Source organism: Danio rerio, chromosome 20, assembly GCF_049306965.1.
Source record: "Danio rerio strain Tuebingen ecotype United States chromosome 20, GRCz12tu, whole genome shotgun sequence".
Lineage (NCBI taxonomy): Eukaryota > Metazoa > Chordata > Actinopteri > Cypriniformes > Danionidae > Danio > Danio rerio.
In genome coordinates, this window is record NC_133195.1 from 25,308,938 (window position 1) to 25,336,465 (window position 27,528).

General features: G+C 37.3%; 1 protein-coding gene across 7 annotated transcripts in view; it reads right to left on the reverse strand.

Moving 5' to 3' along the window:
- The window catches only part of fip1l1a (FIP1 like 1a (S. cerevisiae)), a 56,462-nt gene that overhangs the window by 16,190 nt on the left and 12,744 nt on the right, over nt 1-27,528 (reverse strand). For 4 of the 7 annotated variants that reach the window (XM_073934087.1, XM_073934086.1, XM_073934091.1 and 1 more), the window contains exons 7-14: nt 25,917-26,003; nt 25,692-25,819; nt 23,230-23,270; nt 19,674-19,773; nt 16,755-16,893; nt 6,730-6,781; nt 6,496-6,630; nt 854-915 (exon numbers count right to left, since the gene is read on the reverse strand). In XM_073934087.1, the coding sequence (XP_073790188.1) occupies nt 854-915; nt 6,496-6,630; nt 6,730-6,781; nt 16,755-16,893; nt 19,674-19,773; nt 23,230-23,270; nt 25,692-25,819; nt 25,917-26,003 (744 nt within the window). The remainder of the gene's footprint in view (nt 1-853; nt 916-6,495; nt 6,631-6,729; nt 6,782-16,754; nt 16,894-19,673; nt 19,774-23,229; nt 23,271-25,691; nt 25,820-25,916; nt 26,004-27,528) is intronic. The other 3 variants (XM_073934089.1, XM_073934088.1, XM_073934092.1) reach the window with 1 other exon arrangement.

A 27,528-nucleotide genomic window follows, 5' to 3' on the forward strand; every position in this document is an offset into this window, starting at 1 on the left:
TATGAAACACTGAAGAGATTTTGTCTGAAACAGGTACGACTATACAGACATCTTTACGATCCGTCCATGCGTAATCATATGGAGAACTAGGCGACCCATAATTCTTGGCTAGAAATTGCCATTGCAGTGAGAAAGGATGAAAGTTTTTGTTAAAACGTTTAGAAAAGGGATAAGTTTGATAAAACCAAAAACAGAGGCCATGGCAAAAGTGGAGACCTGGGTGGTTTTAATACACAATTACAGAAATAGGTTTTTCCACCATTCATAAATTTACTGATGTATATATGTGGGAAAAGTCTGCATTTATTTATATTTGAACAAAAACTTAAAGCCATAATTTGACAGGTGTATGAATAGTTTCAGGCTTGACTGTACATAAATAAATATATTTTACTTTTGACTGATGTTCCAGAGTGTTTGAGCAGTTAAGACAGTCCAATATGTGCAGGTGCCAAATTAAATATTTTCCAACTATTCATTACAAGGTATTTGGAAACATTCCTTAAACACAGACTTAAAACATATACACAAAAACATTAAGAGGTTTCCTTTCCCACACACACACACACACACACGCACGCACGCACGCACACTTTAGGAGCCAACGAAAGCTGAAAATGCTCCTTTTTGAGAGTATATTTCATTTCCCATAATTTCATAAGCTGTACTGTCAGGATCTAACCTTTGAATCATATGACTACATAAAAATTATGATTATTTGGTTATAACTGGCACAGAATCAAAGGCGATGAGCCTCTTTAGAACAATCATTCAACAAAATGTACTTATTACAAAAATGTACTCATGATTACAGGTTAAGTGCATATCTTTCATAGGATTTTACTAGTCATACCTGTAGGGAAGGGGAAAGGAGGAGCTGAACGCCGATCATAACCGCCCGCCAAACGTCCACTGCTGTAATGAGAAAGACTGTGTCAACAGTTTAGTTCATTTAGCATTATTCTTATTTAAGTTTTTTGTTTAAAAGAACAGTAAACTGAAAATGTTTTTTTTTCTTCTGTCGTCATTTACTTAATTTGTTCCAAACCTAGGATCTTTCTTCTGTTAAACACAAACATAGATATTTAATGTCTATGGACATCAATGGCTACCATACCAGTTTCCAACATTCTTTAAAACACAACCACTTTATTAGATACACCTGTCCAACTGCTTATTAATGCAAATTTCTAATTAGCCAATCACATGGCAGAAACTCAATGCATATACAGTAGGCATGTAGACATGGTCAAGATGATCTGCTGTAGTTTAAACCGAGCATCAGAATGGTAAAGAAAGGCGACTTTGATGGTGGCATGGTTGTTGGTGTCAGACGAGCTCATCTGAGTATTTCCAAAACTGCTGATCTACTGGGGTTTGGTAAAGGATTACAGAGAATGGTCCGAAAAAAAAGAAAAGTCATCCAGTGAGCGGCTGTTCTGTAGGCGCAAATGTCTTGTTGATGACAGAGGTCAGAGGAGCACTGCCAGACTGATTCGAGCTGATAGAAAGGCAACAGTAACTTAAGTTACCACTTGTTAAAACCAAGGCATACAGAAAACATCTCTGATGGCTACTTCTAGCAGGATAACGCACCATGTTATAAAGCGTGAATCATCTCAGACTGGTTTCTTGAACATAACAATGAGTTCACTGTAATCAAATGGCCTCCACAGTCATCAGAACTTAATCCAATAGAGAAACTTTGTGATGTTATCATGTCAATATGGACCAAAATCTCTGAGGACTATTTCCAGTACCTTGCTGAATCAATGCCACGAAGGATTAAGGCAGTTCTAAAGGCAAATAGGGGTCCTAGTAGTAGTAAGGTGTACCTAATAAAGTTGCCGGTAAGTTTATATTGCATTGTGTTTAACAGTAGAAAGAAAGGCTTGGAACCATTGGAGAGAACATTTTATTGCATTGAGCAGGATAATTATACATATATATACATATATATATACATATATATATATATATATATATATATATATATATATATATATATATATATATATATATATATATATATATATATATATATATATATATATATATATATATTTATTTATTTATTTTATTTATTTTTATTTTTTTAAAGGCAAGACAAGTTTATATAGCACGTTTCATAAACAGTGGCAATTCAAAGTGCTTTACATAAACAGGAATGAAAGAGACAAGTATAAATAAAATAGAAACAAATAATTTAAAAACAGATGAAAACAGCGTAAAGACAGTTTTTTCACATTCCAAAACAACGGTGTATCATATTTTCTCATTATACTCTGCGGGACCTCCCCATTCTGGTAATCAACCCCCTTCGAAAAGTTAAGCTTTACAGCTCTAATTACGTGCCCCCCAATTTCAACTTCTCGCACTGACCCTGATTTCTACCCCCGTCCTGGGAGTAGATCACTTTAGCTAACCAAACGTAATAAAAGGTCTTGATCTTAGGCAGACGGCAGGAATTTTAACATCCGCAACAAATTATCTGTGACGAGTCACGTCTCGTATCTCGCTTATTGTAATTACGCTGCTGTAAAACAGAGACAGATCTACCAGTATGGCTATGACCCAAGTTAAATCTTTTAACTGCCAAATCAGATACAGTTTTTTCATATTTTAAAACACAGGTGTATCATATTTTCTTATTTTACTCTAAGACTTCCCCATTCTAGTGATCCAACACTCCTCTGTGGACTTTTTCGGTACCTATTAATCTATTGGATGTCTCCAAGGATTTGATTTTTCAGCTAGAATCGAAAAGTTTGGGTAAAAAGTTTGGGTTAAAGTTTGGGTGAAAAAGAAAGAAGTTCATATGTTAATAAAAGAACATAGTTGAGTTATAAACAATGACTTCATTTTAATTTCTGTGTAAAAATAAAAAAATTAAAAAATACTATGATTTTTTTAGTCTTTCTCTTTCACAAAAAAATTGCAAGATGATGGACTTTGCCCAAACATTGCTAAAAAAAGAAATTAAGTTAAGACGGAAGAATAATTTCACAGCACTCAGAGCAACAAACCCCATTACCTTTACCAAACAACAAAGAGAAAGGAATAAATAAAGCATACCAACACAACAGACCAAACTTTTCTCAATGATCAAAAGAATTTCCTCCGTTTCAGAGCTCAATTTCCTCGCTGTTTGATGTTACTGGCATTAACTCAAAGTGCAGCATGCGCCCAGTAACGTGCCAATAGTGTATAACTGTGTGCGAGTATCAGCAGATACAGCTCAGGCAAACAAGCCATTCCCGATCCATAAACCCTGGCTGCCCGCCCTGCATTCAGGGCATCGAGTATATGTGTGTAAGAGAAATCGCATCCAAGAGGACTCCTTGTGGTCAGGTGCTGGTTAAGAGTGCTTAGGTTCTATTAATAACTCTGGAAAAGATGCTGCTGTTCTGGTTTCCCTTTGTATCTCCCCCTTCATCCATCCCACTTCCTCTCTGCTCTCACTTACAAATCCTTTTTAAACTCAGCCAGCTATAGTACATGTCCAGTATGTCTAATTTATTTCTTCTTGCTTTCTACGCATAGGAACAGACGAAATGGGGGCTGGGAAGGGGAATTCATGATAATCAATGTTAGATGATCTGGCAGTTACAGTCTCATCTCACCCCAGAGGTAAGCTTTAATTAGCGCCTGGCTCATTAAGACAGCTAATCACTGCAGAATTTGACCCTAATGACCTCAAACTAATGGCAGCGGAAAGACACAGGCCGTCCAACTGGCTGCTCCACATAGCTTTGGTAAGTTAATGTATCAACAAAACAATTATTATTGATATTCGGCAACATGCGATGAGGGATTGCTGACGAGTAATAAAACTATATTGGATTTGTATGCCAAGTCTCAAGACATCTAATCAAATTCAACACAGAAAGCAATCTGCCTGTAATATAAAATGGTTGTCTAAAAATGTTGTGGAAAACAAACAAGGGAGTTCTTTTTGATGACTAGAGAGCCAGGGCAAGATACATTTATAGTGGAAGGAAAGGTGCTGTGCTTTTGAAACGATCGCCCAGAGAGCATTACGGGCTATTTTAGGGGTGTCCCTCAGGGCTTTGTATAAGGACCCTTTATATTTGCTATATATACTCCCAGCGTGTGATGTTTATGTGTGAAAAATGAGTAAGCATGTGATGGGGAGGAGAGAAAAAGAGGGAGAACAAGGAGAAAAGTGAGCTTTTTTGGAGTGTTGGTACGAAAGGAAGTGATTCATGAATTACACAGTCGTTGGTTGGCAGGGTTCAGATGAACGGAAACTCCTTTAAGGATGTTTGGACTTGGCAGAGAGACAGAGACTTGAGAAGAACCATTCTTTAAACAACAGAAAAAAGAAGAAAGGGTGGAAAAAAGCTAACTGGAGGATCAGGAAATGAAAAAAATGGGAGGGAGTTAGGTCAGAAAAGGGTGAAAAGGGATACAATTAATACAGACAAGTAGAAATAAACTGAACAAAAACAAAACTGAAAACAGCATATTGCATAACACAAAACAAAAACTTTGCATCAGTTCTTTTAACTATGCAGCTTAACTAAAATATGTATTTGCCGATGCAGTGTTTTTGTCATTATGGTGGCTTGAGAAAGCCAACATACTGTTATACTACATAAACTTCTTCTGAGAATAATTTCTATATGCTTCTCCTCCTAGACCGTTCATACTACAACCATCAAACTAACACCAAACCTTCAAACTGGTCTGACTTGCTATATCTTTTCTAACTGATCCGACTTGCAATTTCCGAAAACTGACCTGGAAAATTCCGAAAAGTCTCAATGGCCTAACATTGGACCAAACTTTGTGAGCTCAGAACTTTGAACAGCGGAATGAACCGCCAACTTATCCAGCAAGTTTTTACGCAGTGGATGCCCTTTCAGCCGCAACCCATCTCTGGGAAACATCCACACACACACACTCATACACTATGGACAATTTAGCCTACCCAATTCACCTGTACCACATGTCTTTGGACTGTGGGGGAAACCAGAGCACCTGGAGGAAACCCATGCGAAGACAGGGAGAACATGCAAACTCCATACAGAAACGCCAACTGAGCCGAGGTTCGAACCAGTGACCCAGCACCCTTCTTGCTGTGAGGCGACAGCACTACATACTGCGCCACTGCCTCACCACCAGCAGTCATCTTATTATAATGATTTCTGCAGAATCATTAACACTAGAGACTGGAGTAATAATGCTGGAAAATCACTCTATTTTAAAACATGTTATAAAGCCAACATTTGAAGTGGCTCAAAACCTTTCATCAAACTTGTCCTAAAGCCAAAATGCAATAAAAAGAGAAAACTTTTAAAAGCCTTTTTTATTTAAAATTCTAAAACTTTATAATAGTAATCCTATTCTGAAAAAAAAACTGTGATTCACCAGATATTTTAACAAAACTGGCAGTGAACCACACAAATGTTCTGCAGATGATGATGCTGCCTCTCAAACTGAGTGGGAGTGAATCTAGAAATAACGTAATTTGGGGGAACATAGACAGGCCAAACTTGGCTGTTTGTCTTGGGGAGAAAGGGAGGAAGAGTATAAGGCTTAGATGGATGGGGAGTTTTGGATGCCTGTAAACATGAGGCCAAAGGCACAAACATGGCCACCCTGCCTCTGTCTCTCTCTGCCTTATTTGGCGTTTGACTGGGTTTTACCCGTATTTTAGTCCTATGAAGATAAATTCTGGCGTCAGAAGGCTGGGATGCAAATAAGCGCATGCACAAAGAGACAGATACACACACACACACTTAAGCACCTTAAACACATTTGATAGCTTCAGAGCCCAGGCTGAAAGAGCGGAATCAAACTGAATAAGGAATTCTGTGTGTATGGAAGAAAGACAGTCACAGTGGATTAGCTGAAGCAGAAGGGAGTTTAGTGCTTTTGTCTTGATTTCTCTTCTTCTAAGTCTGGGGTGAAACTTTGATGAGCTGCCCTACATACTGCAGGCAGGAACAGAGACAGAAGTAACGACTCTGACAGAGGCAAAAGGGAAAAAAAGAGGGCTTTTGTAGCTGCAGCCTAGTTTTACTGTCCCATAAACTCTATGACGGCTGCCAATCACAGGTTTAGGAAGAGTCAATCATCTCTGTCATGAGGGACATTCAATGCTCGAGTCTCATAATAAACTTTTTTAACTTTATTGTTTCGGTCTCGTGGGTCTCTTTAGTCATCAGATTTATGTTTTTTTTTCTTTTTGTTGTGACAATTACAGTTTGCCTGAAAAATATTGTATCCACAGTTAGCAGCATTTATTTTGCTGACTAAGATCAACAACAAAAATAAAACTGAAAAGTCAACATGAGTTATTTTGGGATTTTTCTTTAAGACAAATCACTAAATTAGCATATAAATATATAAATGGACTCCCTATCATTTATCCTAATATTAACTGGCAAAAAAAATACTTGGTTAATGAAAAAAAGATATGTTCAGCAGTAATTCAACATTGCCAATTCTTTTTTTCACAAGCTCTACCTCTTAATCTCACTCTTTCTCTCTCTGTCTTTCCTTTTCTCCCTCTTTTGCCTGTGCTGTGACCTGCAACGCTCTTCCTTTCTCTGTCTGCTACCTCTCCTCTGTTTGTATCTCCAGTATTTATATGACATCAACCTAAACACATATACATAATCCATAAATCATACACAAACCTTGATATTATGCTTACCATCAATCAGAAAACAAGGGAGAGACAGCAAAATAAACACTTACCTATCTAATGTTGGTATCATAGGTGGAAGGGCCCCTGGAGGTAATGGGAAACCTAAGACAGTAGATATAAACAGATATTAGGTAATTAATGGTATGGTGAAATACAAACTCTAAACACAAAACAAAGAATAAACATTGTAATATAAATATAAGGCTACTGACATTTTTAAATATGGAAAACTATAATAGATTTTGTGAAAAACCATGCTTGCTTTTTGCACATTTGGCAGTAGTTTAAAAGTATGATTAGAGTTAGGCCGCGTTTACACTAATACGTTTTAGTTTTGAAGTGCATACGTTTTGCTATGGTTACGCCTTCCGTCCACACTACCCCTGAGTTTTTGAGTCCTGAAAACAGAGCGTTTTGGAAACCCCTTAGAGGCCGTTTTGATTTTAAAACGCTACTGCTCCGTGTCTTTGTGGATGGTGAAAACAGAGACATCTGAAAATAGAGTGGCTGCAGACATTCGCCTGTCTGTTTGGGGATTTTTCTCAATATTAAGTCTTGCATCCTTTCCTTGAAAGTTCAGACTTCACAAGTTTGATATGGAAAACAGACACCTCATGTAGCTACTTATTTATATGACTGTCATTTTCACTGTATGCATATTTATAACAAAATGGAGCCTATAACATAACTGCCTACTTTCACTTTCATTGAAAAATATGAAATACACCCTATCTCTTTTACTGGACATCAGCTTCAATAATCAATAATGGCCATTATAATAGTATAACTTGCAATAAGTTTATGAAATATGGGAAATAAAGGCAAGCAATCAATCAAATGTCTAGAATCAATGAACGTTGTTACATAAATTGATATATTAACTTATCTTTGCGCTCATCTAAATCACGCTACCTGAGAACAAGTAATAGATTCAAAAGACCAAAAGTCGATAAATTATAATAAATTAAATATCACGTTTAACAAGTATAGTGAGGAGATACCGCAGTAGACCCTTGATGAATTATCCGACGTGCACTGCTCTCATCTGCGGAGGTGTGCTCAAAGGACCCACTGACTGCCTGGAGCTCAGACGTACGCTCACGCTGCAGCACATGCCATAGTGTGTGTGTGGTCACGTGATGTGCGTTTTTCAGGGGTATAGTGTGGACAGAGATCTTTTCAGAAATGCGAGATGAAATGCTAGTTTAGATGTGAATCGTTTTCATTCTAAATCGGCGTTTTAAAACTAAAACGTATTATTGCAAACAGGGCCTTAGTTAATAAAAGACGTTTAGAAAACAATAGTGCTAAAGGGTTTAAGCTTTATTGCACACATCGTAAGTGTTAATGACAAAACAATTCCAATAAAAAAAAAGAGTTTGCTCAAGCAACCATGTCATTTCCCTTGTTTACCTTGAATAAATATAAAGCAAATTTTAAAACATATCACTTCCATAGCCACCAGGCTGTGGTCTTAAGCATTACTATAGCATCTGATTTGTAAGCCAAAGGTGCTGCTTTAAATTTTGCTAAAAGAACCAGAGGGTTTACATCAGTAACAGGGCTCGAAATTGCGAACATTTTGGTCGCATATGCGCCTGAAATTGAATCTATTCGACCTCATAATATAAGCATTTGTGGGACTGCATATAATGGTTGTAGTGCGACCTGTTTTGATTTTTTTTCTAAAAACATGCTAAATCGGTCTTCCTTGCTGCTATATTGGTTCATCTTAGCTGTTCCACTCAAGACTTTCCGCTGTCAGTTTACAGGGAGCTTTTGTGACCACGGTAATGCAAATGGCTGAAGAGTGAAAAGTGCACCGAATCTCGTTGCATTCACTGCGTGCTCAGCGCAAATCTCCGCTAAATGTATAATCTAACACTGTACACACCATCCCCAAAGAAGCTTGCCTTTACTAAGTTTAAACTGATGAGGCTCATAACAAAGAACAGTATTGCACCAGTGGTCATCAGGAGAATCCTGCTCTGCCTGCTCATATATTGGGCCAGCTGACTCGCCTGCTTTCCACATACACAGAAAAATGAAAATCAGCGCATAACGAGACTGAGTATTAAAATGACACATACCGAAATCAAAACTTTTAAAAGTGAGACTTTTCTTCCTTTCTTTTGTCCGTTCTTTCTTGACATTAATATTATTTTTCTATTTAATTACTGATGACTGCTTTGTAGCTTTCAGCCTTGAATTGAATCATTTATTATAATCTTCCGTTTGTTTTGTAGCAGAAGAAGTATTTATTAAATTGACATGCATATAAAAACAGTACAAAATAAATATTTCTTACTGCAATACTTCATTTGTGTTTGATGCCACACATTTATTTTTAATAAAGTAACAGTAGGACTTTTTATAGCAGATAACTCGCACTCAAGCACATTCAAGGCAGCATGATAATGAGAAAAGTTATTCATTGTTAGTATTATTGTCATCGCCATCATCATTAATATTTAATAATTATTGGACATTCATTTTGGAAATATTGCACAATTATTAAGTCATCACAGCATTAGTTAGATATTTGTTTCTGGTTTAATCCTAATTTATGTTGTTTTCAAATACAATAAATCTCTTAATATACAATTTGCAGCTGTACTCATTCATTTTTTTGGTGCTCCTACATTCTTTCTGATGCTCCTAATTTTTTTTCTGGTGATCCTAAATATTTAAAGTTGGGAGCACTGTTGCTACCAAGTAAAAATGTTCATTTCGAGCCCTGAGTAATCGGACTTGGATTTATATGCATTAATATAACTTCTTCAGGCTCAAAAAGTGCATAGACACAATCTTGCACATCTTTACTCCCATGTCCCCACATAGCTGAGCAAGTAGAGCAGTTTTCTGGTGCCGTGACCCGGAAGAGTGAATGAGAGTGATCTTTAGGAAGGGGAGTGTAATGGAGGAACATCCCCTGACCTCATGAGGCACACAAGAGAATGACGGTTCCAGTCTGGTTCAAATCCCACTCAGAGTACAACAAATGCAGGTAGAAGGCTTACATTGGTGCTGTATATTAAGGGGTGTACTTCCATGGTCTGAAGTGGTACACTAGCAGCCCACAGAAGAGACTGTGATGTTGTGACACCTGCATCCCATGCCAGAAATGCTGGTTTGAATCAGGCTCATAGTGAGGTAAGTAGAACCAGAGGAGTAACATACTGGTATGTTTTTGGAGTTTTGTAAAAATGTTGGTATAGGGGCACATTTTTCTTTTGAGCCTCAGTAGATTTCCATCTATGCGAGTGTATGTCCAGATGTCTCGACTTAAATGACTCAACATTGTTTATGACACATTCAGACAGAATTCAACAAACGCAGCGGCCTGCAACTTTTACTGCCCCTGCTAACCGTGACGCCCCGCCCTCCTTTCAATGTGTGCGTCAAACAAATGGGCCTTCGCAGTACCCCCAAAAAACATTCTCCCTCACATGGCTGCAACACACTTATCTGCTTTGATCACACTCAGCCACAGACTCACAAACATTCGTGGACATCTGGGCACCATCCCCCTTTTGTTTTTCTGCAGACCCCTGATGGGAGCCAGCTCTAAAAGACAGTTTTCAACAACAACAAAAATGACATTTGAGGAACACAGAAATCACGTAGCTCTAGTTAACACAGAGCGAGGCAGAAACACAGCGTCTCCTTCAACACATGCATTTACTCACAAAGAGCCTTGCAAATGATCTGTGTTGTCCTTGACACTTCAGAGTCCAATAGGAAAATATGTACTTTGTGAACTATGCCCAAACCTACTGCTACGTTTTACTCAGTCTGACTATGGATACTAGGGTTATTATACTAGGGTAGGGCTCAAACCATTTGTAAGGTCATAGACCTTAGTAGATAATAGATCTAGCGGAAATTAAACAACATAGGCTTATTCTGAAATTGTAGCCCTATACATTTCTGGAGATCGCAAATTATGTAGCCAGAAATACGTATGACTGCATTTCGTCTTTAAGACGAAAGCTACAGGGCAGTATGATGCTGTTCCTTTCCGCGCTAGCAGCCGATCACTTACAGTACCTCCGTATGGACAGCTTTCCCGCTGTTACCAGTTTGTCCAGTTAGCTCGCCATGTACGTCGGCTAACTTGAGACGCAGAGAGGAGTTGACTGTGACAATGGGGTTTGAGTCAAGTGAAGACGAAAACAAAACCCAAAAAACAAAATAATCAAGTAAATGACAGTGAGAATGTTGTAAAATCTGAGAATGTGGTAAAATCAGGGGGCTTTTCTTTTTCTGGATTTTTTTTTCTAAAACACTGCAGTTGGATTTAGGGAAAGGGTGGGTTGGTCAATCTGTGCTTTTTAAAATATTATCGACTGGATTTAGGGAAGTGGGTAGGAGTAATCGTTCAGTTTGTCAGTCAGTCAAACAGTCAGTCGACAGCGGCCTCTGGTGGATTTAAGCTAGAAGAGCAGGCACAAATTTCACTTGCGAGAGAAATTTTAGATCTCAAATACGTACACAGTGGCCTCTGGTATATTTGCGAAAACAAAAACAGCAAAAAACATAGTTCCTGGGGCATATTTTGCGATCTTCAGAAATTTCTATAGGGCTACGTGTTCAGAATGAGCCTAGTTTGAAATTGAAACACTTGCTCCAAGTTAAATAGAGAGTATATATTTATAGATACTTATGTACATTTCCAATTAAAAGTTGCTGTTTACAAATTTAAAAATAAATACTTTTATTCCGCAAGATAACTGCATTTAACTGGTCAACAGAGACATTAAAATGGTTGCCCTTAACTTTATATTCATCATAATAATTTTTAAAAAATACAATTTTGCAATTTTCACTCTGCATATATTAGAATAAATTCTAAAGGATCACGCAACACTGAGAACTGGAGTAATGGCTACTGAAAAATCAGCTCTGTCATCTCAGAAATAAATTATATTTTAAAATATTAAAATAAAACATTGCCTTAACTATGATGCACTCACATTTAATTAAATAATTTAGTACAATGCATTTGTTGTGTACAATCATCAGTCCAAAAAAAAAAAAAAAAACAGGACTGGAATGTATTAAATATATATCAATTTAAATAAAATCAAATATATTTGTTTGCATAATAATAATAATAATAATAATAATAATAATAATAATAATAATAATATTTAAACGATTGCATGATCAATAATGTCAATGTATAAAATGTATAAACTGTCAATGTAGCGTTTCTACAGCATGGGTGAAAAGTAAATAAGTAATATTTAATGGCTGTAAAACTTGTAGTATCAATCAATCCATGAAGATGACAACACTAAAAAAAACTCTAGGGGTGTCCAAACTCGGTGCTGGAGGGCCGGTGTCCTGCATAGTTTAGCTCCAACTTCCTTCAGCACACCTCGCTGGAAGTTTCTAGCATACCTGAAAAGAGCTTGATTAGCAGGTTCAGGTGTGTTTAATTTGGGTTGGAACTAAAATATGCAAGATGCCGGCCCTCCAGGACTGAGTTTGGACACCCCTGCCCCTGACCCTGAGGGTCATTTTCGCAGGTTGCTGCGGTGCAAACTTCAAGTTTGGTGAACTCTGACCTGCGAAATCGCATCACTTGACCAACCGAGGATCAAAACATGACCTCTCTGGACAGAATTTTAAAACATGGAGCAATCGCTCGCTTATTTAATGCCTACTAATCTTGTTTATTCCCGCCCCTTTTCACAGCACCGCACGACGTTAACTTTATTACCATTTTATATTGATTTGTTATATAAATTCACTAAAATGAATTTATAAACGAATAAATGTAACAAAATGTTTGTGTGATGGAGTTGAAAAGTTTTCTTGACTTTCATCGTTCTAGATTTTCATTCACTGAAGTTAAATATTATTTTAGTTTTGGGCAACTGGGACATTTTTTTGAAAAGATGTAGTATGTGATAAAAGCACTTAAAAGGTACTTAATGAACATTTAAAGCCATTAATGTCTTCTAAAAGAATCAAAGCGGATCACTGGACTCTCTTCGTACAAAAATATTTGGATTATCAGTACAAAAATGTAAAGTACAAATCATCTCCTAACAAATCCATTATTAAAATTACACTCTGGAAAAAAAAGTCCCTCAGCCCTCCATTTAATCAAAACATTCCTCTCCTAACAACTGGCTCTCTCCCTCTTTTTCCCCTCTGTCTCTTTCAGCACAGCTGGGTCATTCAGCACATTTCCAGTGCCACGATTCTGCTGGCATGGCACTTTTTCTTTCTTCCCGCTCTGAGCTATTTTTAGTCTCACGCAGCACATTAGCAACACAAAAGGAACAGCGTGGCTGGAACGGGACAGCGATATCCGCAGGGGGAGCGAATCAGAAAGTGAGGCCTGTAACATCAGGATGGGGAGGTGGGCTTCAACCATTAAATAAAAACGGCTCATAAAAGGCTGAACTTCAAAGGCAAGGCCTGACCAGGAAGTCTGATATTTTGACTGTATTAAAAAGGATCAGTGGATCCAAAAAAGAGGATGATGGGTGAGTGTATCAGTGAGGGGTCTGATGAGGGCTGGCAGGATTTGGCAGGAGGCGATTACTGATGGGGCTTTGAAGCAGAAGAGGAGATGCTCAACTATAGACTTCCTGTTGAAAGTTTGTTGGAGAAGCATATGAGCAGGAAGTTGGTGGACCTGACAGCCAGCAAGCCTGTCCTGCAGAGGGAAACCTGGAGAGAATTACACACACCTGGATGCAGACGCACCAGCTCAAGCGCATGTGTTGTCAGACTCCTACAGAGACACATGCACGCTTTATATTTAGTCAGTGTCAAATCAAACACGCACAGCTGCTGCAGCTCATCTGGCACATGAAATTTACCCTTGAACCTCAGCCTAGCCAGCATTTTGAGGCATCTTTCTGAAACATGGTCCTCAAAAAACCCAGCAACAGAATTTGCAAACAACTTTAATGAGTAGAAGAGTGAGATCAAAAATACAGAACAAAAATACTCTAAATTTCGAGGTCACAGTTTAGCTATAATTTAGGTTATTTTAATTGGAGTAAAACAAATTAACATTTTCTGAAACATAGTGTAAATAACTTATAAGAATATAACTTATAAAAATGCAAATAAGAACATTTATTCTAGTCCCTCCCAAAAACTGGCTGTCCAAGTTAATCAGAACCTCCAGAAACAAAAAATAATAATATACACAAGAACATTATAGTGTTTACATATAGAAAGTTCTCATCCAATGTGCGATGCAGCACTTTTTATCTATTGTGTGATGTCATGTGACATTATTGCAATGGGCATTCAGACAAAGCCAGTTTACCATGCGTGTTTTATAGCTAATTTTCTATATACATTGCATACAGTATATGCATCTGTTGTCATAAGTCTATCTCTCTCTCTCTTTCTCTACTTAACAAATGAGACGTTTAATGGCCCATCTGATTAATAGTAAAAATACAGAACAAAAAGCAGCAGAGTTTTACATTTACAAATTAAAAAAATTTGCAGTTATAGAAATTCTGTGAACTTTAGCTTATATGAAGAATAAAAATTGAATGGGGAAAAAATTTGTATTTACTTAATAGTATGTCAGACTACTAAAATTAAGTAAAATATATATTATTGCTCTAAATCGCCCACTAATATGTCTTTAGAATGACTTGTCTTTGTTAATTTTATAATGAAAGCTCGATAATTTTAGATGTGGAGAAAAAAGTAAAACATTGCAATGCATTAGGCCTACTAGGCTGATTGCACAACTTTTATTATGATTATTGTAATGCTATTGGTGAAAATATTTTCTACAAATTTTGTTTTTTTTTTGATAATGTTGTGTGCTTTGTGTATCAAATATGATATGGTGGGGATTTACAGATTCAAGAGGTAAACATTTAAGTTTCTCTCTTTGTTTCTCTTGGTGTTTTCTTTATAAACTAAAGAAAATATTTATTATAAACTTTATAAACTAAAGAGATCAATAGTTATTGTGGTTCCTCACTCACTCACTCACTTTCCATTGGCTTATTCCTGCTTTTACCAGGGGTCACCACAGCAAAATAAACTGTCAATTACTAAATATATTTTAGACAGTAGATTCCAGTCCTGCTGCAACTTATGCCATGTTCAGACTGCATGATTTGAGCCCCGATTTTGACTCGCCGACAGGTTTTAAGAAATTGCAGACAAATGCCTGAAATCACAGGCAAATCGGTGCTCGTTCACGCGAATAACAATATCACAATGTGAACTATCAAAGACACGATCTAAGAGAATCGCAGATGAGTCGCCGATGCCCCTGAGATATTTGGCACACTAAATATATAGAGCTGTCGGCAATTCAAATCATGCAGTGTGAAATGTTTCTGATTAAAAATAAGATCGGCGATCACCTGCAGCCAATGAGAGAGCAGCATCCATTAGTATGGGTATCTGCAGGCCAGCGGGAGGATGGGGAGAAGTTAAAAGCGCTCATTTTCAGTCTATTTAGACCCAAGAAATAGAGGAAAAACTAGTGGAAATTTGGCAGGAACACTGTGTCTGACATGTCATCTGAGCAATATCCCAACCAGGTTGAAAAAGAAAAAAGTTAAGGAGAAATTGCTAATTCCCTTCAAACCCAGGTGAGCAAATATGTACATTTTCTACCCCATTAAAGCTTCTTTCTCATTATGTAGGTAATAACAAAAGATATATTACACGTTTTTGGTTGTGAGACGTAGTTTGGAAGAAGTTGTCTGCGATTCTTGCTTGCATCCATCTTGCAGTGTAAACAAAGCAGCGACAAAACACTAGACCACATAGTCATGCAGTGTGAAAACATCTGTGACATGTCTACTTTGAAAATCATGCAGTCTGAACTCGGTATTAACAATGAGAGTACAATAATCAGTGCTGGGAAACGCCCACACACTAGCCCATTCACCAAGGCCAATTTAAATTACCAGTTCACCTATTCTCCACAGGACTTGACACTTTTAAACCCTTGCTCCAACAGACTCCGCCCAGACTCATCAACGCCGCCAAACCCACCAATCACCGAGCTAGCGCTACGCATCATCGCAAAGTGTAGTTACATTTTTTGACAGGTGCGCGTCAGAGTCAGCGTCTGCCACGAGGAGGGATAAGCAAATGCATAAAGGCTGCGTCAGAACATACGTGTGTGCTCAACGCATAGATATAAATCAACCTTGAGCCTTACGTGCCAATCTTATGGTCAAAAAAGAAGAAGACATACAATTTTCACAGCAAAACTCCAAAAGAAATGCTACAAATCCTGTTTTATATTGTAGCTATATCTGTCATTTTAGTGGCAAAAATTTTTATATTTTGTGCAAATATTTGATGGTTAAGGGTTACAATAAACGATAAATATTGGTAAATTATTACTTATTATTATTATTTATTTACTTTTTTATTCTTTGTGTTTAGCAAAAGAAAGAAACTCATACAGGTTTGGAAAAAAAAGTGATAGATGAGTAAATGAGAATAAATAATTAAAGAAAAAATAATGAAATATTTGGGGAAAAACTATTTTTTAAATCATTTACTTAATTAAGAGGTTAAAAAATATGCTTGTGCCATTGTGGATGCTCAGTGTTGTACACTCCTCACTTCCATTTACTATAGGATTCTAGTGTGCTTAAGTAATTTCTGACCAAATAATAATACTAATAATAACACTAATAATAAATTACTGTCATTTTTGAACAGCTTAGCGGATCATTGCTGAATACAAGTATCACATTTCTTGAAAAAAATCAGATCACAAACTTTTAAAGGTAAATGATTGCGTAACACATTACATGAATATATTTTGAGATAAAACACAAAATTCTCTAATTTAATTACAGTATTATCAGGTTTGACCCAACAGTTATGAGAATAATCTGATTTACACTTAATTTGCTGGTTAATATGCAGGACTGTGTCTTTGTCTGATTTGTTCTGTTTAATTTTGGAACTATTATAAGTGAGAGTTTTCCTCAAGGACAAGCTGAAGAAAAACCTGCAATGTCGTAGCATTCACATGCTGCTACGTCATTACAGAGGACCAGCCAGTCCCTTTTCTGCTGACACCATGAGTGTGCTCACTTACCGGGTGGTGGTGGGGGTATGAGGGGGGGTGTGGTGCTGATGGAGGGAGGAGGGAAAGGTGGAGGTGGGATATTTGGAGGAAAGAAGGGCAACAGCTTTGGGGAAGATAACTCAGTGTCCGCGGATTTCTCTGACACAACCTGAAATGCACACAGAAATAAGAGATCACTACTCTATTTTACTCTTTTTGGGGCTGCCCAAAATTTTTCATATGAAAGGCCAAAAACCAAATATCACTGTAAACTGTGGGCTGAAGGTAAATATACCAAACTATATTACATTACAGTTATCATGGCTAATTTTCTCATTTATTTCCTAACATTTAATTTCAGTTAGCTTTTAACAATAAAATAAACAAAGGGTTACAATAAATCTGAATTGACAATCTCTAAACTTATTCTCTCTTTTCCCAGATGGGATGGTGGGCCAAATTAAAGGTTATCAGGGGCCAACTTTGACTCGTGGGCCCTAGTTTGGGCATCCCTAATTTTACATTTCCAACTAAATTCAATTTAATTCATTCATTCACTCATTTTCTTTTATGCTCAGTTCCCTTAATTACTTTGGGGTCACCACAGCGGAATGAACCGCCAACTTATCCAGCATATGTTTTTTTAATAAAAAATGTTTTATTGTCTGTTACCAAATGGGAATACATAATTGAACTCAGACAAACGCTAACACACAACAAGTCTTGATGGGGTGGATGGGAAGAGTCTTTTTTTTAATTTTTTTTATTTCCTGTTGTGGCCGACGTGTGTTCAGAGCCGCATTGGGCAGCAGAATAGGGAGCGAACCCCCCGGTCCTCACTTTCATCTGCTACATCCACCCCCTCCCTCATGGTCCTCACTTTCATCTGCGAACCGCATTTCGAGACTCGCGTGATCCTTTAAGGTAATCAAAAATCGCTGCTTACATGGTAGACTAGACTCTTAATCAGTATTATCTTAATGATAAAAGCGGAGTTGTGGTGTCCATGTAAATGCACTCAGTGAAAATGCCAGATAAAGCCGCAAGCTGTCAAAAGCCCCTTTCACACAGTGATACCGGTAAATATCCGGAAAATTTACGGAACGACTTTACCGGTATATACAAAAAAGCGCTGTTCACACAGGCGAGGACGTTACGGAATTTTTCCGGAAAAGAGCATTCACACATCCATTCCAAAATACCGGTAAATTCTGACATCATTCACCACAAATGAGCTTTAAACGTCTGCGCTTGTATTTGTAAACATTTGACTAAATTACAAACTCTTTTGATGATCAATATTGTAAACAACTTTCACAGGATCATTTTCGCATGTCGAGATGTTCATAATATGTGCGTGTGCAGGCGCTCACAGGCTGTTTCATGGGCAAACAAACAACGGCTTATCATAAGCATCTTATCGATGATTATTTGCACAGTTGGCATTAAGAAGAACATATAAACGTTATCTGACTAACTTCTAGCAGCTAAATGTGTCTGGAAAAATATTCAAAGGCTTTTATTCTCACAAACCGCGCGGACGTAAATGCGTCTGAATGTTGTGATTGGCTAAAGCAGAAGTCTTACGTCAGCACGTTCTAGACGTGCACGGGCTTATTCCGGAAATCTTCCTTCTGTGTTCACACAGCACAGCATTCCGGCAATTTGCCGGTAATGTTACAACTTCTCTTTCCGGAAAATAGCCAGAACGAATTTACCGGAAAGGTCTGTATGTGTGAAAAGGGCTAAAGACTGCCTATTTCTCTGCCTTTCAGCTGCTTCCATGAGAAGTTTGACGTGTTTCCCCACTACACGCAACTTTTGTAAACCATCTGCTTTACGCTGTTGTGTCAGAATCCTTGCTTGTAAAGTACAGCCATACTTGTTGATGAATCTAAAGGGATCCCTCGCTCACCGCGGGTGCGCTGTACTGCGCACGTTGTCTGACTGTCTGTCTGTCTGTGTGTGTGTGTTTGGGTGTGTTTGTGTGTGAGTGTTTGTGTGTGTGTATTTACATGGAATTCATTTTTGTTTTTTATTTGCATTGATTGTTCTGAAATTCAAATGGCACTAACATGCCTGTGTTTTTTTTTTGTAATAAATTCGGCGTATAATAATAATTACTCACGATTAATTACATTAAATACGTTTTGTGATTAACTATGATTAATTACAAAAAAGTGTGATTATTTACATTAATTAAAAGGGAGATTGCAAAAAAGCAGCTTCTGCTTTAAACTAGACTTGTTGAGTATTTACTATTAAATATCTACTATTCAAAAATATACAAATAAATTTAAAATACAGTAAAACCCTCTAAATCTAGTTAAATCATATTGAGTTTGCAGCTGCATATTATTGGAAGATCACAGACAGAAACATTGAACAGCTCCACCAGAGCACATCTGAAGCTCATATGCGAGCTTATTTTATATCCTATGACAGAAACACCATTGGGCCTCGCTAGATCCTCCTGCATGTGTGTGCGTCCATTATAAAACACTTACAAGATATTAATTTGGACAACTAGAGAGATTTAGACCACTTCACGCATAGTTTGTGAATGAACAGACTTGTGTAGTCACAGATGCCATCCAGAGTGGTTGTTTTTTTCAGCGCATTACTTCAATTATTGTAACATAGCATATTAATAATGAAATCCAAAAATTATAGTATAATATTGAGAGTTAATCTTGCGGCCCACCTGCAAGATCGCTTATGCCCACTAGTGGCCTGTGGCCCACCGGTTTAGAATCCCTGCTTTTCGCCACCAATTCTATTTCATCAGCATATTTTATAACTGTCAAATTGTCACTATCACAAGTTTTTCATTTATATAAATAGAAAATAAAATTGGTGTTAGTAGACATCCCTGTGGAAAGCCGGTGTTTAAAAACCACATTCTCTGACTGTTTATATTTTGTGTCAATCATTTATGCACAAACACACCTGGATGTTATTTTCATCAGCACCGTGACGTCTTCTGCCTTCCACTCGACTGATGGTCCCTGAATGTCCACCGATAACATTGATCAAGCCGCTCGACTTCCTGCATTCACACCCACACACATAAATCAAAGTCAGATCATTATGTTGAGTCCATATGTGTGAGTCAAGAGGATAAAATGTGTGCTGCACACTGCAGGCCATTTAATGAACATGAAAGATTGCTGGTCTTTTTTTGCATTATAAGACACTTGGCACGCACACACAATCTCAGTCACTGCTATTTTCCTGCTGATCTGGGAAATCTCCTCTCATGTGCACAAATATATTTTTAGTTCATGTAGACACAGCATTTGCACACTTGTGCGCCGCGGTAGTCATCATCATTCATAAATCTTCAAGTCCCCTGAAACGAGGCTACAAATCCTTTCAGTGATGCACAAATGAGCTAGGCACTAACCTATTTCAGTCACTAAAAATTCATCAAATGAAACATTAATACTGCATAGTAACATTGGCCATGGTGCAGTCTAAGCAACATGGTCATGTTCTTTCCATAAGTCATGTTCATTGTTTCTGTCCTATGGGTGAAGTTTAGGACAAATTCAGCTACTGTATCGAGAAAGAAACTGACACACTTAAAGAGTTTCACCTACTTTCAGCAGAAACAATAGTGAGTTTAAGCATTACACTCTTATGATTTTATGTAAAAAAGGACACATAAAATATTCAAACTCCTGCCTTAGCTCAGTAGTCCGATCTGATCACGTTTTCTATATTTTTAATCAATCTCGCAGTGAATATAAAAAAAATGTTCACTTAAAAAATACTGTTCTTAAAAGTTCTGGCATTTTGGTTCCAGGATGGTACACAAATTTTAATTAAAGGTGCTATGGTTTAGGGCACAGGTGTCAAACTCAGTTCCAAAAGTGCCGCAGCTCTGCACAGTTTAGTTCCAACCCTAATTAAACACACCTGATCAAACTAATTGAGTCCTTCAGGCTTGTTTGAAACCTACAGGTAAGTGTGTTGGAGCAGGGTTGGAACTAAACTGTGCAAGGCTTCGGCCCTCCAGGAATTGAGTTTGACACCCCTGGTTTAGGGCTTTCTGCAGTAATATGGTACCTGCTGTTAGGAGGATGTGTATCCTCCTGTCAAGAGTGACAATATTTTTTGTTTACTCCGGTTACAATGATCAATACTTCTAATTATAATCACACTGCATTATTTTAGATATGTAATTTCAAATAGTTACATTAAAAACATATATTTACAGTAATTTTGCATTGTAACCAAAGACCGTAAAAGATATTGATGTAGAATTCGTGACTTCACTTATAGGTTTCTGAGAAACGCAAAAGAAGGTACAAGTAGACGTGGCCACTCATCGCCATTTTGTTCGAGTGTCATCGCACCGACTGGGGGAAACCAAACAAGGGCAATGAGGCGGAGCGTAAGCAGAGCTACAGACGCCTGCTGGCATTTTGCTTAGACAGGCTTTTCTTTAGGAGAAATGTTTAATACTTGCAACTGTGTTCTGACCACATTGTTGTGTACTATATCAATAAAATGTTCAGACTTTTAAAAACACTGTTGTAATACATTGAGCCAATTAGCATTGTTCTTATGATGTTTTTCCACAGGAGGAAAACTTCCAAACCCTTCAAATATAGTCTGTGTTAGTAAATGCAAGGCTATTTATGAAATCCAGGCAAAACACTCTATGACAACGTTTCAGATGACTTTTCTATATCTTACTGCTAATCAATCTGTCAGATTCTGGACTTCTACATTATAGTTCTAAAGAAAAATAAAAAATGACAAATGATCTTAAACAAAACAAATACATTTATAGAGATGGTATATAAGTAGATAATTTCCCTCACCTGGGAAATGGAGGCCACGTGATTGGTGTGCGAGCACAATTAAGTGCACACAGCATGCCATATCATCTGATAATTGAAAGAAATAATGCCAAAAAGCAACTGTCGGTGTTAAGCCACATAAAACAAAACAAAACAAAAATACGATGTATATGCCGAGTTCAGCGGCTAATCAGCCGGAATCAGCTGGTGAAGTGATGGCGACCGGCGAGACCTAGCTTTCACTCATGTGGCCACACCCTTAATTACTTAATATAACTTAATATTAACAAAAAGGATGAACGAAAACCACTACCACACCATGTAATTAATGAGGAAAGTTACATTTTTGGGTGAACTATCCCTTTAATTTTTTTTTTTTTAAGTAAGGCAATTATGAATAGTTCGCAATAAAGTCAATAACCCATGTTTAGAGCATAGGGTGAACGTTCATTTCTTATCAACTTTAATAAATGTATTTCCCATTCATTCAGTCAAGCTGTACCTGAATAAGCACATGAACTCAAGTGAACTCTTTATTTTGTGCAAAACCATTGCATTATAATGGAGCTGAACAAGAGCGAATGACAATCTCTGTCGAGGCCTGTTTGGTTCTGAAAATGCCACCTCATGCTCTGTTTAAACGGGTGTACTGTGACTGACTTCTGCATCCTGTCTGTGCGTGTATGTGTAATAATGAAAGCCGGACTGTTGCTTTACCCTTGAATGCTTCGGTTCATACACGTCCCCCTGAGCGAAGCGTAACCTTCAACTGATCGAGGAGAGGTTCAAGGAATGGCTGATTAAAAATCACCCCCGCAAACTCCTGCCCAGGACCAAAGGCAGTCTGGACCACCAGGACTACATCGTGGTGTGTGTGTGTGTGTGTGTGTGTGTATATTTGTGTTGCGTCTTACTGAGAAGAACTAGTGAAATATCAGAAGGTTTCACCCATCAGGATGTTTTCTTCAGGGGAAAACAGAAAACAAGAGCTGATAGAAATCATGAGGGAGTAAAAAAATTGAAATAAGACTGGTGTAAAGAGGCATGATAACGTGCGTATGGAGCATTTAGGACAACAGCAGAAAGCGATTATCACATAATGACGCTGTTACTTGGAAGGAGTAGTAAATAATCGGCCATTAAGTATCCTACACTGGCCTTACACCAAACAACTCTAATGCATGTGATGGTTTAAGTACAAAAATATTGAAAACACAACCAAGTACACTAATTCAACTTCTTCATTATACTTTTTTGATATAGTTTCTCACTGTAAATATAAAAAGCATGAGTGTCCTTTTTTGTTTCACTGGTATACCTTCAAGCAAGTTCAACCAATTTAAATGTTATTTTATATTCTGCAAATATTTATCATACTCCAGTGCCTAAAAATAAGTAATGATGTAAGACACTAACATTTACCTTTACTGCTAGGAAAATAGTAGGAAGACTCAAAAAAGACCTAGGACAAACCAAACCATTGTACACCCAAAACGTTGTTTTTTTGTCAACACTTTCGAGAACCAGTTCTACAAAAATAATTAAATGGATATAAAATATATAAACACATAACTAAAATTAAAATAAATTGTAATTTACTCTCCCTGATATAATTTTAGGAAAATCGTGTATAATACCTATATTCATTTGTATGATTTATACTGATATGTTTGCAGTAGAATTGATATACGCACCTGGATGAATATTCTGACAAATCATGAGAGCTCTGATGCACCTGATGAAGAAAGAAGGAAAGGGAAAATAAATATATATGCACGCACACAGTACTCTACAATCTCAAGAGCCTCCTAATCTATCTGCTGCATGATGCATAATAAATGATCTTTATATTTTGCCTAATCAAGCCATGTATGATAATCCTTAAAGCTTATTGGACTCAATGCTAACAAGGTTTGGTATACCATGTATTATTGATTTTTATTTTTTCCAATACAATTTTTTTGACATCAACACATTCATTTAATTGGTAACAACTGAAGTGTTGTCTTACATTTACTGAAACTAACTAAAAAAAGTAAGAATTAGATTTTAGCATGTTTTAGATTGAGCATAATAACTCTTGGCCAGTGAAGTAACTGGGTGACTATAAACTTTGTAAAAACACCAGCCACAGTGGATGGTGAAAAACACAAAAAAGTTAAAATGAAGTTCAAACCAAATTCAACCAATTCATTCACATGTCTGATTCGAAACTCAAGAATGTATCAAGTGGCAGTTTTTAAAAATGAATCATTGATTTACATGAATCTTTGAAAACAGAAACACATTCAGTAACAAAACACTTCTCTGTGTTGTTTGAAGATATGCAACTGTTCTGCAGTTATACTTGTTTGACCATTTTTAAGAACAAAATAGAGCAAAAACAGCCAACACTGACCATAGGCATGGGCCGGTATAAGATTCTGACGGTATGACAGCCTTGGATATAAAATCACGGTTTCACAGTATTGTGATTACTGCTCTAAAATATATTCTGTTTAAATGTTTGGGTAAAAAACAACAACCTTTTCCACTTTGAACACAATATATTTTATTTATATATTTTAAATAAAAAATCTTACACATACATGACTTTTCCAAACCGCGGTATACCTTGAACACAGTTATCGTCCCATGCCTAATCGACCATGCTGTTTTTAAAATGTAAGCCACATAATATTAACAACTCACTGACTAATCGAAAAACAGCCCTTGGTCTGTATTGATTAACTAGTAGTAATAATTTCTAATTATAAGAAATTAAAAGCACAACCTTACCAAAATATGGTTGTTCTGTAGGTTTCTGTGGGCAGTTGTGCCCATTTGTTTTGACTTCTCCTTCAGAAAACTCAAAATTTTTTACTGTCAATGGCATACATTATAAATTATTACATTTATAATAAATGCGAAAAATATCAGAATCATTCCTGCTAACGCTTCAGTGCGTCTCTGGGTTGAGGTTTTATTCTGGTTTCTTGTCTGGCTGGAACAATTCTCTTTCAAAGGGTTAAAAAATCCACCTTTCTAAGACAAAAATAAATAAATTATAGAGTGCAGTTATAGTATATAAAAAAAAAATCAAACAGCGGGATTTATAGTGTTACACACCACTGCTGAAATCCACCTACATTTGGCGAGTGTTAATGCCAAGCCTTGATTCTAACATCAATCCACGAAAATCAATAGCAAGTCAAGTATTCTCTATAGGATGCTTTCAAGTCAAGTGGGTAAAAGGAGAATTACGAGTCGAGTACATATGAAAGTAAACACAAAGTTGCAGAGTTTCTCTGTTAGTGACATTAATGAGAACAAAATGTCACGTCCAAATGATGCGGCCTCTGTACAAATTTGTTGAAATTACATGTTTTTTAACTCACAATGGAAAAAGCAATTAAAAACTACTTTACATTGTCCAACAAACCGCATATGGAACAATTCAGGTTATAGTACAGTCTTATTGAGCTGAATAACATGATTAAAAAAATGCATAAGCACATCTAAAGTGTATTATTAAATATACTCATCATTTTGTAGATATTTATTTTTTCAAAATGATCTAAACAGACCTAATCTCACAATTATGAGCTTCCAAATTATAAATTCTAACTTCAAAGGAGGGCATGAACACATCACACTTTGTGTGCTGCATTGAGTTGCGTCCTATATAGGGCACTCCTAATCTTTCCCTTAAGAGGTTTCATGACAGTTAACAGTATATTTTACACTTTTTTCTATTTTGTCCTCATTTACTTACCATCCACTTGATCTAAACTAAGTTTGAGCCTCTTTCTTCCGCTAAACACAAAATAAAACATTTGAAGAATGCTGGAAACTAGTAAATATTGATTTCCACAGTACTTTGGCTCATATAATGGATGGCAATGGCTAAACCAGTTACTAACACTCCTCAAATTGTCTTCCTTTTGTGTTAAACAGAAAAAAGAACCAACGGCAAGTGAAGGGTGAATAAACGTCCAGTTTTGAGTGAACTATCCTTTAAGAAGCTCCCTTTGTATACAGTTGGCTATAAAAGCAGTAAAGCCGCTCACTAGGCTTTGCAACAGAGATAATCAATGCCCTATAGCAACTCATTATTAACATCAACATGAATCGTCATGAGAGAAGTGAGGGCATATTTTAGATGTACTGAAAGTACCGTTATCTTGTTGGATGACCCCAGGCTCAGGATTTCTAGGCTCATGCGCAGTCGTCTCTGTTTGTCACAGTACACTTTCCAGGAGTCCTCATTAAAACCGTAGTTAAAGTAGTCAGACAGATCCGCACCTGCGTTTATACACATGCACTGTTTAAGAGTGTACTTGAGAAAGGTACTTTTTAATTTATGGAAACATTAGCACACACACACACACTTTAAACGCACCTGGTTTCCTCCACGGCTTCTCCTCAAATGACTCCACATCCACCTGCAGGACAGCGCCTTCAGCATCCAGCCCTCTGGACTTGGAGCCTGACTCAGAGTAGATAAGAAGTTATAGGGTAGATTCACACACACACTGAGATCAAACCAATACCAGAGAAATTTTCTGAAGGATTTTCAGCTGCACTGGACAGGCTGGTTGAAAATTAATGCTTTCTTCACGAAGGTATTTAATAATGTATATACAGGACTATACAAATGGATATCAAATGGGTGCTAATCAAAATAATTTAGATTACCAATGATGTGTTAACATTTTATATTTAACCATTAAATGGATAGTTCACTTTCATTCATTTATTCTTTCATCCATTCATTCATTCATTCATTCATTCATTCATCTTTACTTATAAAGCACTCTACAACCACCGGGCAGCAGACCAAAGTGCTCAACAGTAAAATGAAAATAAAACACTAACCACACATAACACATAGTATACATCTCAAGTAGTAAAACAACTGCACGCATAAGGCTTACATTTATACTGTTCAACAGATATCAGATAAGGTGACAAAGGCCAAGAAGAAAAGGTAAGTTTTGAGATGTGATTTGAACAGAGATATCGAGGGGGCCTTTCGGATGTAAGAAGGTAGGGCGTTCCATAACTTGGAGGCAGCCACCGCAAATACATGGTCACCTATAAGCTTGCGTCTGGTTTTTGGGACTCTAAGAAGCAGCTGATCTGCTGATCTAAGAGCACACGTCGGTAAATAGGGGTGTAGCAGTTCAGATATGAAGTGTGGGGCAGAACCATTTAAGGATCTAAAGACCAACAAAATAATTTTAAAATGAATTCTACATTGTACAGGTAACTGGTGAAGTGTGCATAAAATCGGAGTGATATGATCAAACTTACGACTCCCTGTTTAAAGACGTGCTGCAGCACTTTGCACAAGCTGTAGACGGGCCACAGAAGACCCACTTATCCCTATGTGAGTTACAGTAATCCAGGCAAGTAGTGACAAAGGCATGGATTACAGTTTCAAATTGTTGTCTTGACAGAAATAGCTTTATTTTCCTCAGTTGTCTCAGCTGGAAAACGTTTGCTTTGACCCCTGCCCCTATTTTATTGTCCAACTTTAAGTCAGGATCAAGTTTAACCCCAAGATTTGTGATGGTTGGTTTGATGTGCTGAGCTAGGTCACTCAAATCAATCGTGGAAGTCACAGTAGTATCCCAAAAAACCATGACTTCTATTTTCTTTTCATTGACGCTTAAAAAATTAAGAGCCATCCAGGACTTTATGTCATCTAGACACTGGAGCAGTGATCTAATAGTCTCACTTTTTCTAATAGGGACGTAGATCTGGGTGTTGTCAGCATACAGGTGGAAAGACAAGCCATGCCTTCTAATTATTGACACGAGGGGGAGCAGATAGAGAAAAATAAGAGGGCCTAATACTGAGCCCTGTGGGACCTTATGCAACAGAGGGGCAGGGGAAGATACATGATCCCCAATGCTGACGCTAAACAAACATCCACCCTTCCAAATAGGACCTAAACCACTCAAGCGCCACCTCTTTTATGCCCACCCACTTTTCCCAAATGCCCAATC